General features: G+C 45.1%; 1 protein-coding gene across 1 annotated transcript in view; it reads left to right on the top strand.

The window, feature by feature from the left end:
* LOC119464462 (synaptotagmin-1-like) overlaps window positions 1-17,342 on the top strand; it is a 224,640-nt gene that overhangs the window by 196,399 nt on the left and 10,899 nt on the right. The window contains 6 exon segments of the mRNA XM_049655814.1: window positions 4,867-5,114; window positions 8,099-8,257; window positions 11,353-11,453; window positions 11,455-11,638; window positions 12,808-12,921; window positions 16,027-16,141. Coding sequence (XP_049511771.1) covers window positions 4,867-5,114; window positions 8,099-8,257; window positions 11,353-11,453; window positions 11,455-11,638; window positions 12,808-12,921; window positions 16,027-16,141 — 921 coding nt within the window.

Here is a 17,342-nt window from a genome sequence, read left to right as displayed (position 1 = left end):
TCATCGTCGATCAGTCTTTCTTAGGTGTTAGATTAATCTAAGCCCCCTTATTTTCTTTTGCTACACTTCACATACAAACGCAAAAAAGGTTGTCGCCGTTTAATAATTGAGTACAGTTGTCATAGTCTGGAGAGTCGAGGATCAATGATGAAGTTCGGTCATGACAGTTTAGCTGGTGAATTTTGTGGGTGGAAGTAATGTTTCTAGTATTAAATTAATGCATAACCCCCCACCTATCACCGCCGTTTCAAGGCTGATTTCCGATATCCGTTTAACACCGCTACCCCGACCTTGAACAAAAAGCACAGCAACACCGCTACTTTTCTTTTTATCGCTTAACGTGAGGTGGTCAAAAAACGGTATTTCTGGAATAGGCGAATACTTAGTTGTTATGCTGGAATCAGCATTTATTTGTGAATTGACACTCCTGATAGCAATTTATTTAGGGATAATTTATTTATGGTGTATCGTAATTCGGTCTCATGATTTATGATGTTCACCGACAAAATACCACTCCACGTAGATCGCCCCAGTGTGGGCGACGAGTGTTTTTTAGCTATCATCCACGAAGCTCCGGTAGATGTGTCGCGGAATTTGCGTCGTTGCTGGCAGCTTACTGAATAACTACTGCACAGTTTTGAAGCCGAAATAGCTAAGGAAATGGGCTTTCATAAACATTTCCCTGCCGTTGCCGGAATGCTTGAGGAAACGTGTGTTATACTCTTGTCTCTTGCACTTATGAACGTTTTGTTTCTGATTCATAGTTGATAGAGAATGCCAAACTCGACTTTTTTCTCTATTGATATTGAAGTTATTTCTTTAAGCACTCTTAGCTTGTGCTATTTGGCGAAACGAGGCTCTTTATTGGGAGGCAGTTGTGTGAGAAATATCTGTAAGAACAGGCAAGGAAAATGATGTTACCTTTAGAAGAACTATATCCTCGTCATCGACTGGTGCTACACAAATGACTTGCTTCAATGAATCATCAGCGTCCTACTGAGTGTCGTAGGCGCTGCCTACATATATCGAAACTCTAATAATACAAGGCGCGAAAATTTATCTTTTCAATTTCATCAATCACTTTTTGATGTATGAAAGCAAAATAGAAAGACAACATTAGGCGAATTTCGTTTTGCTGCACTCCGCATAAAGTGTGTGTACGTCGTCGAATCGTTTCTGCAGGGCCGCCTGCAACAGGATCATCAATCCATTACTAAATTTTATCGACTTGACGTTAAATAGCTCTTGGATAGAGCGTTGGCGATTACGAGCTTCGCATTTCTTCGACACTAGCAAGAGATTTATTAGAATATCGGAGATCCGCATCTAGCCCATCTATAACTTGCTCCCCAATTTCAAAGTGGGATCACTGCCGAATCTCGAATCAATCATCGCTCGCCTTTCTTCGCTGTTCCTGAAATTTGCAAATAAAATAATAATACAGCGCCGTCTCGCGTTCCTAGAGAGTGACCTAGTTTCCCGCGCACCACTTGCGCTTAACGTCATTCCCTCCGCGCGACGTCACTGGCCCTCTTGGCAGGTGCGCTGGCCCGTGCGTTGTCGACAGGGGTCGCAGCGAACGCGGGGCTCCCGCCATCCCCAGGAGGGAGCCTGCGTCTCAGACACGTGTCCGCGTTGGAGGAAAGATAGACAGACAGGGAGAAAGAAGAAAGGGAAACCCGGTTGGTGACTACGTTTTGCGGGAACCGGGGCGCGCTTCGCTGACCCGGAATTCGCTCTCCCTTACGACCGCTGCACTAGCTAGCTGATTGATTGTGGGGGCAGGTCAACACCCACGGGTTTCTGCGTCCGAGCTCCCGATACCACTGGCTACTCCTCTCTTTCCTCGGGCTTCCTTGTTTCAAGATCTGTTGGCCTAGTTTTTCGTGTTGGTAGAAATGCAGTTGCGTACGTAGTAGTTTATTCCCTTCAGCTTAGAGTTCTTCCTTTTGTTTTCTGTGCATTTCGCGAGGCGTTGAATGAAGGCGTGATGTGTTTTTACTCAAGATAATGTTTTTTTTTCTTTCCGGCGTTAGCGGTTTGTGTGCTACTCAACCGGGAGAATAAGTAGTCGTTTGTTGAGAACTGGTTAGTCGCGCGGATGGCACAATGAATACGGTGTTGGACGGCAAAGCGCAGTTTCAGGGGTTCCATTTCCAACGGCGATGGTCGCAATCCGATCGAGACGCAATGCAAGAATCACTGCACGTGTACCGTGGATTCGGTGCACTTTAAAGCACCCGGTTGGTCAAAATGGATCCGCAGCTCTCCACTACGGCGTCCCTCGTAATCCAGCGCGGCCTTTCGGGACGAAAAACCTAAGAAATATTTGTTTTGTAAAAGAAGCCGTTGTTAGTCCTATATAGACACTATCACCTAAACGTGATGGGCGCAGACGGGTGGTTTGATAACGTAGCAATTAAAAGATAGGAAATTTTCAGGGCATAACTTATGTCTCAAGAAAGGCAGTACGCGTACTCGGAAATATATTACGCGCACACAAATCTACAGAAAGTAAACATTCTTCGAAGCTATGAAACTCATCCGTAAATACGTTGTTCAATGGTGTGCTCGCACAAGCAAACATGCACTGAACTTTTCGCCACTCGTAAATATTTCTTAGCTGCAAGATTTGGTTGTCGCTTGGATAAGGTGATCAGGAAAGTTTCAACGTCGGCGGTATACAACTCTGCAGCGGTATCAGTGACGCTGACAGCACAGTCAGTGGTCCCCAAATGAGGATGCACAGCTCCGAACCATCCGGTATTTAAGCCTGCGCCATTGCATATTCTAGAGGAGCCGGTCATCCTCACGCAGATTAGAGAAAACAGTGTGGTAATCTTAACCTGCGTGACAGTCCGAGTAGGCGCGCTTGCCTAGCTATCGAAGTGGCGAATGCCTTGATAAGGAAGCATTTCATTAGCAAAATATTCGATAACCGGCAAAAAATAATATAGCCGATGCGCGCAAATGACAGTTTCAAGCCAAAGAGTGCCACGTGCATTCATATAAATGCGTATTGCTTGATGCGTTCTTGTAGCAACAGAAGGGTGTGTGCTGTTCGACGCCACTGAAGCAATTATGTCCATCGCTTGTGGTTTCGAAACGACGCTAAAGTGCAACACTGGCGGCGCATTCTTTTGGCATAAATAAAAGGATATAGCGCGTTTGCGTCGCGTGACTTCTTTCGCACTCCGCTTTTCGTGCGGCAGCAGGTGGAACTGCTTTCGGCATCACCAAACTCCTTACGGTCGGTGATTGGATCACAGCGCTCCTTTTGCCGATCGCCCATTTGAACGCAACTGCTCTCGAGAGAGAGCACTTCGTGAACGCTTTTGAGTGCTCCTATTTGCTCAATGGCATGTGCCATAAATCACCGAGTGCCATGGAGTATCCATCCGAAACTCTATTTCGTCAATTTTGTGGAAATGATTTGATTATACAGGAATCGCAAATGAAGCCTAAACATCTATTTCTAGAACTTCACGAAGAAACCCAAACGTCGCTGCGTCTGTTTGACGACAAGGAGTAAAAAAAGTATTTTGCGGTCTCCATAGTCATTTTGATTCCCTAGGGCTACTAAACATGCGTAAAATCGAAGTAGACATGCATTCTTGCATTTTCGGCCATCGGAATGCGGCAACCATGTTACCTTGAGCTCAACAGGAGAGCCATAGCCACATAGCCACCGCAGAGAGCGACAAAAATTCTGCATAATTGGAGGTTGTTCTCAACAGTGTGTCTGTCGACTTTCACAGCGTCCATGGTTTCTCTAGATGACAAGCTTTCGCGTCCGCTTAGCTTCCGAACACAGTTAAAGAAACCGACTCTGAGCGGAGGTATGCCTTTTCATTTGCCCTGTTTTACGTATTTTTAATTATTTTGCTTACCATCACAAACGCAGGTTATTACAATGCACGATGTCTTATCTGCGTGTTCTGAGTGGTACTTTAAAGTAATATTTGTTGAATTATTTTTCGGAACAGTGATGAGTGATACAAGAACACGACCGACATCTCGTCTACAAGATCAATAGACTGTGCCATTAAAAAGGCCTATACTATACAGAAAAAAATGGTGAGGGCAGATACAAAGGCAGCAGATAAGTAGAAAGATGCATTTTACACGGGAGCCTGCACCACCCTCACTCGGAAGAGACGCTGACCCTTTCTTTTCACCTAAGCTGTTGCCAACGTTTCACACTGGCACCTAAATTTGACAATAAAGACGGGCTTGCAAAGCCCTGACGAAAATGTATTTTATAGTTCATCCACATGATCTTTGACTCAGCCGATGTCTTCTCCGCAGACAATGAACTCGCATCCCGTCAGACCTCACATGAAATCCGCAGTATGGAGCATTCCATAAAGCCCAAGACGTAATATTGCTTATTTGCCTTGCACTGTTTGTGAATTCTATAACGGCAGACTTATCCGAGAGCAGCGGCAACATAAAGCTCGCGAAGAAACGGCGGTTAGTTTCATTGTCTGTTGTTTCGGTTGAATTGGACGACGTTGAGTAGGTGTTTCTAGAAAGTGCTTTTGTTGACAAAAAATAAAAGTAAACGCTTTCTTATCACTTACGAAGAATTTTACTCTGAATAGGCGGCCTTTGACAGTCTAAATGTGAGTGTAAGAAATGGATCGGCACTTTTGGTCTGTTAGAGCCACGGTCGAGGCATGGTTTGTAACGTGATGCGCCGTCTGGCGAGGGAAATCCGGATACTTTCCTTCGTTTGACGCACTGTTAACGCAAATCAAGGTACAGTTCGTGACAATTACGCGAATAATTATATTACGTCCTCAGCCTTGCAGTTGCTACCAAAGCTACAGCTGTGGTTTCACGGTTTCCATTCTCATTGCGCAGAGAAGCGCAAGAAGCTCTACTATGGCACCGACGTGATCCCGCTTCCGGCATGTCCTGTGTCCACCAAGCCCGTGCCGGCCACCGGCGAGGGAAAAGGTGCCGAGGGTGGCGTACTGATGGGTGCTGGCGGCGCCGGTGGCGTCGGTGGCTCCCTCGTACTGCTGCCTTTCGTCCGCAGCCGGGCGGCCCGGGATTCTACCTACAGCAGCATGTCCACCGCCAGCAGTCGCGGAGAGGCGTCCGTATACGTAAGTGTTCTTTACGCGTACATGCCATGTCTCGGAACGCCATCATCCGGACCAGGGCAATTCTTGGGCAGAATTCACGAAGATTTTAACACGATATCGTTGGACCCCGTGTCGGAGAAAATCCGGCGTCGGCGATTTGCGAGCACTGTCGTTGGCGGGAATACTCATGCCGAAGCACATTATCCCGAGCCACTCCGACCGGGCGGGCCCTACGCGTGGCGCAAGGCGTTCGTGAACAAAAATTGAATTTCACGAAGTAAAGTCGGTCAGAAAAACCGTAAAGTACGACTTAACCACAACCTACAGACGTGATAGCGTCGGATTGTAATTTGAATACACGAGAAAAAAGCCGGATAAGCGCCCAGGAATCCTTGAATGGTATCGCGTTCCACTCTTTAAGGCGAAAGTCTAAGCGTCCTTCAACTTTTTTCGTTCATAAGCGGTCTTTTCAATTGGTCGGTCGCTTTTCCTTGTAATATGTGCAGCAGCAGATTTGGCTGGAGTGTACTATTACGAACAGTTCAAGCGTAAGAGGGTTTTCTGAATACGTGTCCGGATTCTTGTGTCTATTGTCATATTACTTGGCGGGAAGACCAAGAAGACACGGGTCAGGACGAAACACGACGCACCTCGCTTATTCCTTAATGTCAGTCGTCTGCGCGCTGTTCAAGGGAATAATTAGTCGTTGCTAACTAGCCTAAGGATCGGTGATTTCCGTTTCATCCGGCCCTTTTAGGTGCAATAACTCTTTTCATCTGTCATAGCTCGAGCGCACTGGCCAAGATGATGGCAGTTTCCAGTTCTGGTTTACAGCATATTTTCGTCGTGTGTGTGACCTCCTCCTATGACGTGCTATTTGCGGCAAATGTTAGTAAATCTTCACGGTCAGAGTTAAAAGCGAGAGGCATTGTGTTGCCTCAAAATGTGGTAGCTGCTTTGTTGGCTTTATATTGTTTTGACGATGATTCCTTCGCATAAGAACAACGTGGAGTGTAGCAGCTTTGGCTAGAGCCTGCCATTACATGATATACATATTATGGCTGTACGGCTGGAGCCATTGTTGGCTGGCGATGGCTCCCTACCCAACGTCCGCGTGCAATTGTCGTTAGAGGTGACAACATTTATTGCGTTGGCAATGATACTTTCATAAAAGCCCCAGTCAGGCAATACTGAGCCAATGTAGCTCTAACCAGACAAGATATTACAATTGGGGTGCATGGCAAGCTATTGTTTCACTTTGTTAGTTCAGCAGTATTACTTTCCTGCAAATAAAAAGAGATGTTTATTATGCAAATAATGCCAACCTCTTCAATACGCCGTTTTTGTTTGAGTAGTGCTATCTGCCAGAGAGCTTTAAGAAATCTGTTCGAAGAATAATAGCAAGTAGAATACTGAGCGCTTTATCTTTTTTGTGTCGGATAGGTTGTACTTTATTTGTTTGTGTGCAGTCTACTCTCAGTTGCTTGCCATTGGTACAGTTAAGTCCATGCTCTACTACAAATATGTGAGCACCGGCGGCATATTGTCCAACAGGGCCCTTTCGTATTCCCCACTAAATCTTAGAGTTATACTGAGAGTTTGGACATTAAAGAATTTTGGGGCAGCCAGGGTCGGCTAATGAGCACTGACATATTCTGTGTCCAGTCGACGTCCTAATGTGATTCGCTGATCTATTGAATCAGTTTGAGGCACCCGGAGTATCCAGATAGATTGCACGTGGAGTTTATTATTAGACCATTATTTCATGGAAGCATTTAAACATTGTGCAGCAGAAATAAAATCAGACGGGAAATGATAGTGTGGATTTGTCATCATGTTATGAGAAAAGAAAAGAAACATGCATAAATACGCTCATACCATCACTGCTACACTTTTGTTTTGATGACGTGTCGATTACAGCCCCCTCTTCGTGAGTGGTTCAATGAGCTGGCTTCTCTCGAAGCTCACAGATTGTTTCCGCATGTTCCATGTGCTTATCTAGGTGCACATACATCACTTTCTAAGGCTGTCGCAGAATGCGGCGTCTCGGGATGTCTTCTGTCACTGGCACTGACCTCCTGCCTGCGCACATAGAATAGCAGCTGTGCGCGAAGGCCGTGCCTCGAAAACAGCGCATGCGCGATCCTTGAGCAGATAGCGCGTGACTGCCAGCTGAGGAGGGTACACATGAGTCGCGAGAAGTTGTGTGCTGTAGGAGGAGTGAAAAGAACACACAGAACCGCAAAATTTCAGCACAGAGTACCGAGATTTTAATGTTACACACAGAACCGCAGAAGTTCAGTAGCGAGTAGGGGATTTTAATGGTTTTTTTAATAGCAAGAACGCTAGCCCGGTACTCGGTACTTCAATTATGACTATTTATTAGGAACATCAGCGAAGTTCGCAGTATCTGCATAACTCTGATCTATTAACAACGCAGACACCCCATTCAATAATGTGGCGGACACAAACAGCATTCAGTCTCCATCATATCCTTCTTTCTCGTGAGCTTGTTGGCTGCCGTCTCCAATACATGCTATCCTATATAGGCAAGAAAATGCCGCAAGTTTTAACAGAGTCAACACTCGGACGTTTACGACGTTTTTACATCGTACATAAACTGTACGTTAGTCAGCATTTCTACAATTTATCTCGCTATGATAGACTGTAGCAAATTGTACAAGTGGGTCATTTGGTTAAAATTCAACATGCAAAATGGTAAAGGCAATAAAAATATTTAAAGAAGGACAGCACAAAGCTGCCGCGATTTCCTTCTTGTTTTCTTTATTTCTTAGCGCATTAAAAGTTCTTAAGATGATAGTGACCGTAAAAGTAATATGCGACGGTCTTGTGGCCATCTCACTTTAGACATCCTTATAACACTAAGCTTTATCAGATAAGCAAAATAGCAGTTGTATTTGTACAAAACGAACTCATTGAATAGCAACAGCTTGTAACAGCAGCAACAGCGTGCCGGTTTTCGTGCATGCAACGGCTGTTCGCAGAGTGACAACTCGGCTGACGTGGCTGGCGGCGTGGAAGGCCAAGAGGAGGCGCCACCGATGCTGGGCAAAGTGACAATACTGCTCCGGTTCCAGGCAGCCTCGCCCACGGTCTCCTCATCCCAGGGTTTCCCCCCTGGAAAGCTCTTCGTCACCATACGGGTATGCCGTCTTCCAGCGTGGAATGTAGACCTATCTTTGCATTGTCAATTGAAGGGCTATTACTACACATGGTGTGCATTTACGTACGTATAATAGAGACTAGATAAGAATTGACACCTGACGGAGCCTCGTGGCGTGCCAGCAATTTGGCTTGGTAGCAAAAACATTTGCTCAGGGCACTGGGCTTAGCTTGAGTTGATTTGATAGGATTTATTCTTCTCACAAGCAAGTACACCCATGTACATGATGTGAAGAAGAAAGCAGCAAAAAAAAAAAAACTGCGTCTCGACGCAGCTTCCACGCCTTCGCTTCCTTTACAAGTTTGCAAGAACAGTCGCGGCGTACAACTGAACAGGTATTAAACGCATTGGAGATAGATCAGCCTCAATAGTGCACGGAAAATACATAGAAACGCATGAATACAAAAGTAATTATGAGGCTTTACGTGCCAAAACCACCATCTGATTATGAGGCACGCCGTATTGGGGACTCCGGATTAATTTGGACCACGTGGGTTCTTTAACGTGCACCTAATATACGGGTGTTTTCTGCATTTCGCCCCCATCGAAATGCGGCCGCCATGGCCGGGATTCGATCCTGCTACATCGTGCTTAGCAGCCCAACGCGATAACCACTAAGCAACCACGGTAGGTTATGAATACAAATTTCCACCTGTATCTCGATACTAGAATCCGCCTTGTCAGCTTGCATCTTTGGCCCTGTCATCTGAGCACTTATATGGGCGTTCAGTAGCTGCTAAGGTATGCGAAGTTGTCAAGAAGAGTCTATGGCCTGTGGCTTTCGAAAGAGCGCCCCGACGGTTACCTAACCTTAATAAAAGCTGCAGCGACCACCGCCATCGAGTAGCTGTAACCGTCCACGATACGATTGCTTATATCAAAACTGCTCCGCACTGTACTTTACGTGTACGTGGTTAAAAACCAAATTAACTTCTAGGGTATTATGTGGCTACATCACGATGTGATTTCAAAGCACGCCATAATCAAGGAATCTAGATTAATTTTGATGAACATCTGTTTTTTACCGTGCACTCATGGCAAGCTACACGAGAGATTTGTCATTCCGTCGCTATTGGAATGCGCCCTCGCGCTCAGCAGCGCAACGAATAACTCTTGAGCTACCGTGGTGGAGGTTTAAGCAATCCTCCCGCACGTACTATATTTCTGCTAGTCACTGAGGTATTGATTTTTACTCGCAAGCCTACATGCACCGTCTGGGAAATCGGCGAACTTATGTTCGAAGCCGCGAGGGAAGCTGAACGCCGTAGGCGGAAGGTGCCAGGAGCTGAAGAGAATTGCCTGCCGGGGAAAGTACGGAGGATCGTGCTGAGCGCGCGGCAAGGCAACGCCACCTAGAGGGAAGTCTAGGTGGCGTAGCGCGAAGCGGGGAAGGAGAAAGAAGGCGGAGGCGCGTTGGGTAGACCTCCTCTGGCAGTTGCGGTGGGTTTTGTGTGCGCTATGGACGTACCGGGTTCGTCTCGTGATAACATCGATAGCATGTGCGGGTGAAAGCGTGCGACGGTGAACCGAAGATAGCGCCTGAATCTCGCGCGCGCCATATTCCGTCGCACTCAAGGCTCTGGGGGGAGATGTGGGAAGAAAGCAGCGTTCTACTCCGGCGGCTGCTGCGTAGGGCGCGGCCGCGTTAGCTCTATCTTGAATGCGATCTGTGATGTGGACAGAGTGCAGGCGTCAAGGCGCACTGCAGCGCCGATAGCTTCGTGTGCGTTTTAGCACCCATACGCTTGCGCATCATCCGCGCTCACGCAGTGGAACGTAACTTTTTTTGGTTCGTGTGTGTGTTTGAGTGTGTCTGTGTATGTGTTGCTTTTACAACTTTCTTCCTGTCCTGTATTTTACAAGACTACGCAAAAAAATTGTAAATAAGTGCCCGTGTCACCTGTTTTCTTATTATTTTGCTATTTTTGTACTGCCTGCCATATTGGGTCGTGACTCGCCAGCACGACGCAAAAGCATGATGGCCAGAACAAGAACACTCGCATTATTCAATATTGTATTTATAGGCACGCGATAGCATTTCGAGAGCGACTGCGCATGTCAGATACACAGTTAAGCGACAGTTTCCGTGCCGATTGTGGGCGTAGTCTAGGTTGCGGACGTATTCTAGCGTTTGGCTGAGGTCACATTGGTAAGAAACAAAGCACAATAGTGAACAGCTGACGAAAGGACAAAACAAAAGGGGCATATGCACTGGGTTCCGTCGTTTGTACTTGTGGACTCGCCTACGCCTGTCATGGTTGATTGAATATTTCAATCACTGTCCCTGAAAGTGTTCATAAGAGCAGTCGTAGTCTTGGTCAGAATATATTAAAAGAAAGGACATAGTATAAAGTAGAGAAACGGCAAATGTAGTGCAAGAAAGTGCAACATAATCTCTACTTAAGAATACAAGCAGAAATTAGCCAAACGCCACATATGTCAGCGGTTTTGCCATATGTCATATGTCAGCGGCCACATATGTCAAAATGCAGGTTAAAGACGAATGAAAACCCGAGAAAGAAAACTCGGGGCTCATGCAAGTTATGTGAGTCACGAAGCAACTAGCCCCATGCGAATTATTTATTTTTATTTCTTTCTTTATTTATTTGTTTCTTATGATACTACAAATCACCCGACGGCATTGCTGCTGGGGAATATTACAGAGGGAGGGGGGATGCATACAAGAGCAAACACACCAAGAGCGTAGTTTCTACAAGTCAGGACATGCGCTACGCGCTGTCGAAAATATGCCGTCTTAGCACATACCCAGAATCTTTGTCGTTTGTAGGACACCACAGCCTGAGGCCATGTGTTCCATTCTTTAATGCTGCCGGAAAAGAAAGACTGAAATACTTTTGTTCGGCAAGAAATTTCGTGTATTTTCCTGTTACGGTCACGTCTTTGTGATACGTAGATAGCTGGTTTTAGGAAAACGCGTCGGTTGATGGCAGAATTGTTCCGATGAATTTGATTTTATGAGAAGGAACAGAATTTGCGCGTTAATATGATTCAAAGTCAGCGAATATTCGGCTCTTCCTAAAAGTGATGGTTCCTATTTTGACGATCGCGCCGCAGGAGGCACAGAACCTTCCTCCGAAGCCTCACGGCGTCGTGTGCGACCCGTACATCAGCTGCAAGGTGATAAAAGGGCGCATCAAGAAGCCACGGCGTGGCAGCTACTGGTCTTCGGCGACCCAGTTGCATCGGTCTCGGCAGCTCGGGCCACTGCCTGGGCCAGTACCAGACGCAGACCAAGCGGAAGACACAGAGCCCGTTGTACAACGAGACCTTCTCGCTGGACCTGGCCAGGGGAGAGTTGAAGGACTCCTCCCTTTACCTGGCCCTATTCGACATGGACAAGGTGAGGAGATGCTCTAAGCTGGGGATCCAGAGCGCACGTGTCCTGTATCCCCCTGAGTGTTTAATGCAGCTGAGGGACATTATCGTGTTTCATGTCAGTTCTTATTACTACTGGTACGTTACAAACGCCAAAAATATATTTTTTTAAATTGCAGCTTTCAGATATCAGATGCAGCATCTTCGTGTGCACGGACAACGTATAACCGTCTCGTCACATTTCAGCAAGTTTAAAACTTCTTTTTTTTTCTTGCATAAAAAGAGAAATGAACATTCATCACCCAGTCGCTGACCATGTTCACGCTTCATCTTGGCTTTTCATGTAATTTCGTGGTACTCAAAATGAACTTGCTGTCTTCCTTTCATCTTTGACGACACCACGCCATATGTCAAATAAGCGTCAATTTTGTATATCGAATGTTTCTGACAAGAATTTGACTGGACCACTTTCTTGCAGTTCCGCATATAACTGGTCTAACATCCGCCGTGTGTACGTTGCGCAATCGCTTCCTCGTTCATTTTAGGAAGGATTGAATGTAATCTGCAGCACATTACGCAAGAGCATCAGGAGGTATGCAAGAAGACTGTACTTCGTTGCAGGCCTCGCAATTTTTATTGCTCCAGCCGCTAAATGCAAGCCCTTATGCCAGACGTTTTATCTTAACAAAATGTTTCAAAGTAGCTTGCGCCTAATAACACGATTCTAATCGAAGTGCAAGATTTCCAGAAGAGGCTCACATTACTTACAGAAGAAATTGAAATGAACATTGTAATAAATACCGGCTCACCATTCACTGTTTGAAAGATTTAGTTTAGGGCACATATTACATTTGGCATGATTGAAGCCGGTGAGTTCACAATGGACATGGAAAAATTCTGAAACTAGCGCTAGTTTTGAAATAAGCGTCGTCAGAATTTGAGTAAAATGCACGGTCTGATAATTTTTTTTCACAAAACGCCTTTTTTTATGCATGCCAGTAAAAAATTACAGTGAACACCAAATGCATTTGATTACACAGTTTAGGAACGCATTTCTCGATGGCGTCGTCATCGTGAGAACACTATCAAAGTATTGATATGCCTTGTGAACTTACCAGCTCTACTGCTGTGATTGGAGCTTAGGAATGTGCACCATTGCTAAAGAAACTTGTCTTTTTGACCTATCTCACGCAGTGCTCCAATGACACCGAAGTAGGAGAGGTGATCGTTCCTCTAAAAGAAGTCGACAAGCTGGTGGAAGATCCTTCCGAACACATGCTAGAATTGGAGTTGAAGGAGCCTAAGCAGGTGAGCTTACGCCACTACCTACTCTTGTCATTTACTAACACATAGGAAAAGCACAAACCAAAATCCAGGAAGATCATTTTGCCGCACACTGACTGAAGACCTTGGGAAGGGTTTCTTACTCGAGTTGGTTTTCACATCGATGAAACACTGTTTTGGCATCGTGGATTAACGACGGCTATTTCTTTCGTCTGGGCGCAGAGCGCAAGTCACTAGTAACGTAGTTAGACATTGCACTAGATTTAACCTAAGTATACCTGCCAAGTCTGTTGATATTGGCGCACAATGAGCAGAATTGAACCATTTTGTGCGGTTGTACAGCTGGGAATAAATGTTCTGGAAACAAAATTTCCGGTGCTTGTACGCGAAGTCCTTCATTGTTCTGATTATATTCAAATTGAGCTGTGCTAGGTGTAGCTGTTCTGTTTTGCTTTGTGGGACGCTAATAGCCTGCTGTCTGCAATGACTTAAAGCAGCAGTATGGACCCATTCGCACTTACAACCCAATTTTGGGGTTTCGCATGCCATGCTGCGTACACAGGCCCATCCGGGCATGTCGACACTTTATTCTGCTGAATGTACCTGATACCAGATACTTCCCGTCTATAATTGAACACATAAGACTGTCACTGGGCCCTGCGTGCACCATACGGAGAGATGCAACCCATTTAATTTCCCCTTGCAGCCTGTTCACATTTGAATCAACACCCGTATAGTCCGCACTCAACGCAAATCAATGACCATCATACTTTGTGCTAAGGCGCGTATGGACTAATGTTGTCTATACTTCTCGTGCAACGAAGACACATGCAACTCTCCTCACAAAACACTGACCGCAATGGTATGGTGTAATTTGTTTGTGTATATGTAGCGTGTTGTTGTCTGTTTTTCGTTTATGGCTTCTCTGCGACAAGCACTGTTTGCATCGTTCAATTTTTCGCCAATCCCGCCTCGTGCAGTATGCAAAGCGATAGCCTCGGTAAACTTCTGAAGGATTCATTAGACAGCCTCTACATCTCTCTCTTAGCAAGCTTTAATGAACTGAGAAGATATCCTTAATATGGAGTCATATTAAGCTGTCATAATATTCTCCAAGCTGTGCGGCTATTTCAGCCGCACAGCTTGGAGATTTTGGACATGCCATGTGGCAGCTAGCGGATGGGTTGAGGGCCTTGGTAAACGGAAACGCTGTAGACAGTCGGTCAAATACATGGTCGCCGATGTCCTTCGCGCCACATAGTTTTCGTGCTCTGCTGATAATCATGGGGGCTATGTCTAACACCGCATTTCTTCACATGTTCTCTCCGAAAACGCATCTTCTGGCATCGTGACACCATCGAAACCCTAATTAGAAGTGTCTTAGCGTTTCCCACAGTAGTGTGTTCACTGACATACCGCACTTGGAAATCCGATGTACTATGGTGCAAAGTAATAAAAAAAGAAACCAAGGAAAAGAAAACGAGACAGAAAGAGCGCGAACCACGCACCAAATCGCCCAACATCGTACTTAGTAAATTTCGCAACACTGCTTCAGGATCGACATCATGATGACATAAGCCTTCCTTAATTGCCTGTTCCATGATATTTAATGATTGGCATTATCGCAGTATTTGTGATGCAAGGACTCAGGAAAGGTGCTATAAGTAGCATTCTGCAAATTTTATTTCGTGTGTGTAAAGGAACGATTCTGCACACCACTTTCTCATGAACCACTCGTTTCCTGTATGGTGAGTTTTTTTTGTTCACACTGCGTTTATTGGCATACATTGTGTCCTTGTGTCGTCTATTTGCAAAAGGGTACACTAGGTTGTTGCTAGTCATACTGCTTCTCACTGCAGTAACGCACTGCATTCCTGGAGTTTTTGGAGAGGGAGGGTCGCCTATGTGTAGTAACTGGGGAATTTCAGTTGTGCAGTCAGCTTTAATAGCGCAATTGGATTATGATTTGGTACGGTAAACGGCACAATTATAATTGCCTTAGAAATATTTGGTTTTATTTATTGTTTTGAAATGAAACATTCCTTCAGAGTCGGCGCAATATTTTGTGTGAAGTGCTGCATGCATTTTTTCAAGAACAAAGTTGGCTCCTCACCCTATTGCTAACTACTTCTAACGTCACATTGTTATCTTCCACGTTTCCGGAGGTATAGCCTGGACAAGCAGCCTCATGAGAGATAACTTTCCTTTCAGTCACGCTTATATGCTCCCCATTGGGCACCGAGACGACGCGTGCTTATCTTGGATTGTACCAGAATAAAGGCCCCGGTTTGAGCGTTTGAAAAGTCAGGTGCACAAATAAAATGCCTAGCTCAGCTGTTGATAATTATGAGTGCACCAGTGCGTAAGCAAGTCTGCTGCACGAACTTTGGACGGCAATAATTCCGCTACGAGGCTATTTGAATGTATAATTTTATAGTTGGCCTGTTGTCACCTCGTTTTCGTGAAAGCAGTGACAACATTTGCGGGTTGTGCAGCATGACACCTATCGTGGAGAAAACGTTAATGTGTACATCGCTCTAATGCGTCGACGAGTTCACTAGCCCTGCTCATTGCACAGATCGCTGATTGCTCACTTTATTGTTGTTTCGCAGACCTAACAGTTATAGTGTTCGGGGCCAGGTAACAAAGACTGTTGAGGAAGTCACTCTGCACACAAACTATGACTAACTCTTACCTAGTCGTTTTGTTCTATATGTGTAAAATGTTTTGTTGTTTACTATATCCTTTCTGCTATCCTCCTTCCCTGTCCTTTTCTCCCCTATGCCTATCCCCCGAAAGCTAACTACCACTCAGATATGTGCATACAGCACCGCTCGACAGTTACAGTGTGACGTACCTTCCTTTCCTTTCTATATTTATTGATCTATTTTTTATTGAAATAAACAAGCAAGTACTACTACCACTACTACTGCTACTAATATTCCGCAAAATATATTGTTGAAGCCGCCTAAATAACATGAACATTGTTTTGCTGGAGTAGCTTTCACCTAAATAGCCGCAGCAATCTTAATATCCGTACACATTAAGCTGTCTTTTTTATCGTTACCGTAGCATTGTCGCCGCCTTATACTTATTCCACCAATTTTATTTTTCATGTTCTGTGTGCAGTACAAGGGGGAAATACTCTTTGGCCTGAGCTACCTCCCGACAGCTGAAAGGCTCACCTTTACCATTATGAAGGCCAGCAATCTGACATCGCCCATGAACAACCTCGAGTCGTTCTGTGAGTTCGTGAACACTTTTTTGTCGTTTCGAAACATGATGTAGTTAAAAAGAAAGAGAAATATTGTCACCCACCCGAATGTAGCCCAATGCTAAAAAGGAAACCCATACGTTTTTTTTTTCAGAATGAAGGCTTCGCAGTTGAGGACGAATTCGTCCTGGTCCGGGATCTTGTAGTTTTTTTCAGCTGCGAAGCGTTCTTCTGAGAAGCCCGTACAGGTTTCCTTTGTATCTTCGTGCTACGAAATTGTCGTTCGGGTGTATGAGAATTTTTTTCCTTTCCTGATACTTCGTCCACCTTGCGGAATACCATGCACCTGATCTACCCTACTGTAGTCATGCTTGTTACTCTTCCGAACACGTGATTGTACGAACTTCGCCTTTGTTTTATTTTACGTATGTTAGTAACGCGGTAGTAATAATTATGTTATTATTCACTAAACTAATCGTGCATGGAGCCGCGTTTTCTAATTTAGTTAAGAACATGGCACGCAATCAGGAGCTCCTATGGGTAGCACCGTTTGCTTCAGCGAAATATAACTGTAATCCTCTTCTTTCTGGGATTTTATGTGCCAAAACCAGTTCTGATTATGAGGCACGCCGTGGTGGAGGGCTCCGGATTATAGTTGACCACCTGGGGCTCTTTAACGCGCACTACAACGCAAGCACACGGGCGTTTTTGCATTTCGCCTCCATCAAAATGCGGACGCCGTGGCCGGGATTCGATCCCGTGACCTCTTGCTCAACAGCGCAACGCCTCAGCTAACTGAGCCCCAGCGGCGGGTCATATAACTGTAATATATGAAACGCTGTTAACAAAAAGATAATGTGTCCTTTCTATATAGATATCTTTATTTTTGAGGCTGAGGGAAACAAGAGTCTACCCACGTTTCCTTGGAATATGGCAGCATGGATAGAATGTTAAAAACACACCAACGTTCACACAGAAAAATTAACGACTACCATCAGAAGGGTGCCATTTCATGCAGTGCGAAGTTTTGTTTTAAGTGGTGTAAGGGTTCGGCGATTATATGGTTATCAAATTGCTTGAATCACATGGACACTATTGGTTTTCATTAAAAGTGTTTTCTTTACCTCCATAACAAGCAACAGGGCTGTTTTTCGACTGCCAAGTATTTTTTATCATGTTTAAGCCCCAGCTTTAAAAAACTTGTGTGCCTGTTTTCCATTCTTCGGTCCAA

The sequence above is a fragment of the Dermacentor silvarum genome, chromosome 9, assembly GCF_013339745.2.
Source record: "Dermacentor silvarum isolate Dsil-2018 chromosome 9, BIME_Dsil_1.4, whole genome shotgun sequence".
In the NCBI taxonomy this organism is placed as follows: domain Eukaryota; kingdom Metazoa; phylum Arthropoda; class Arachnida; order Ixodida; family Ixodidae; genus Dermacentor; species Dermacentor silvarum.
Note: the sequence above shows the minus strand (reverse complement) of the source record. Positions and strands in the feature narration are given on the sequence as shown.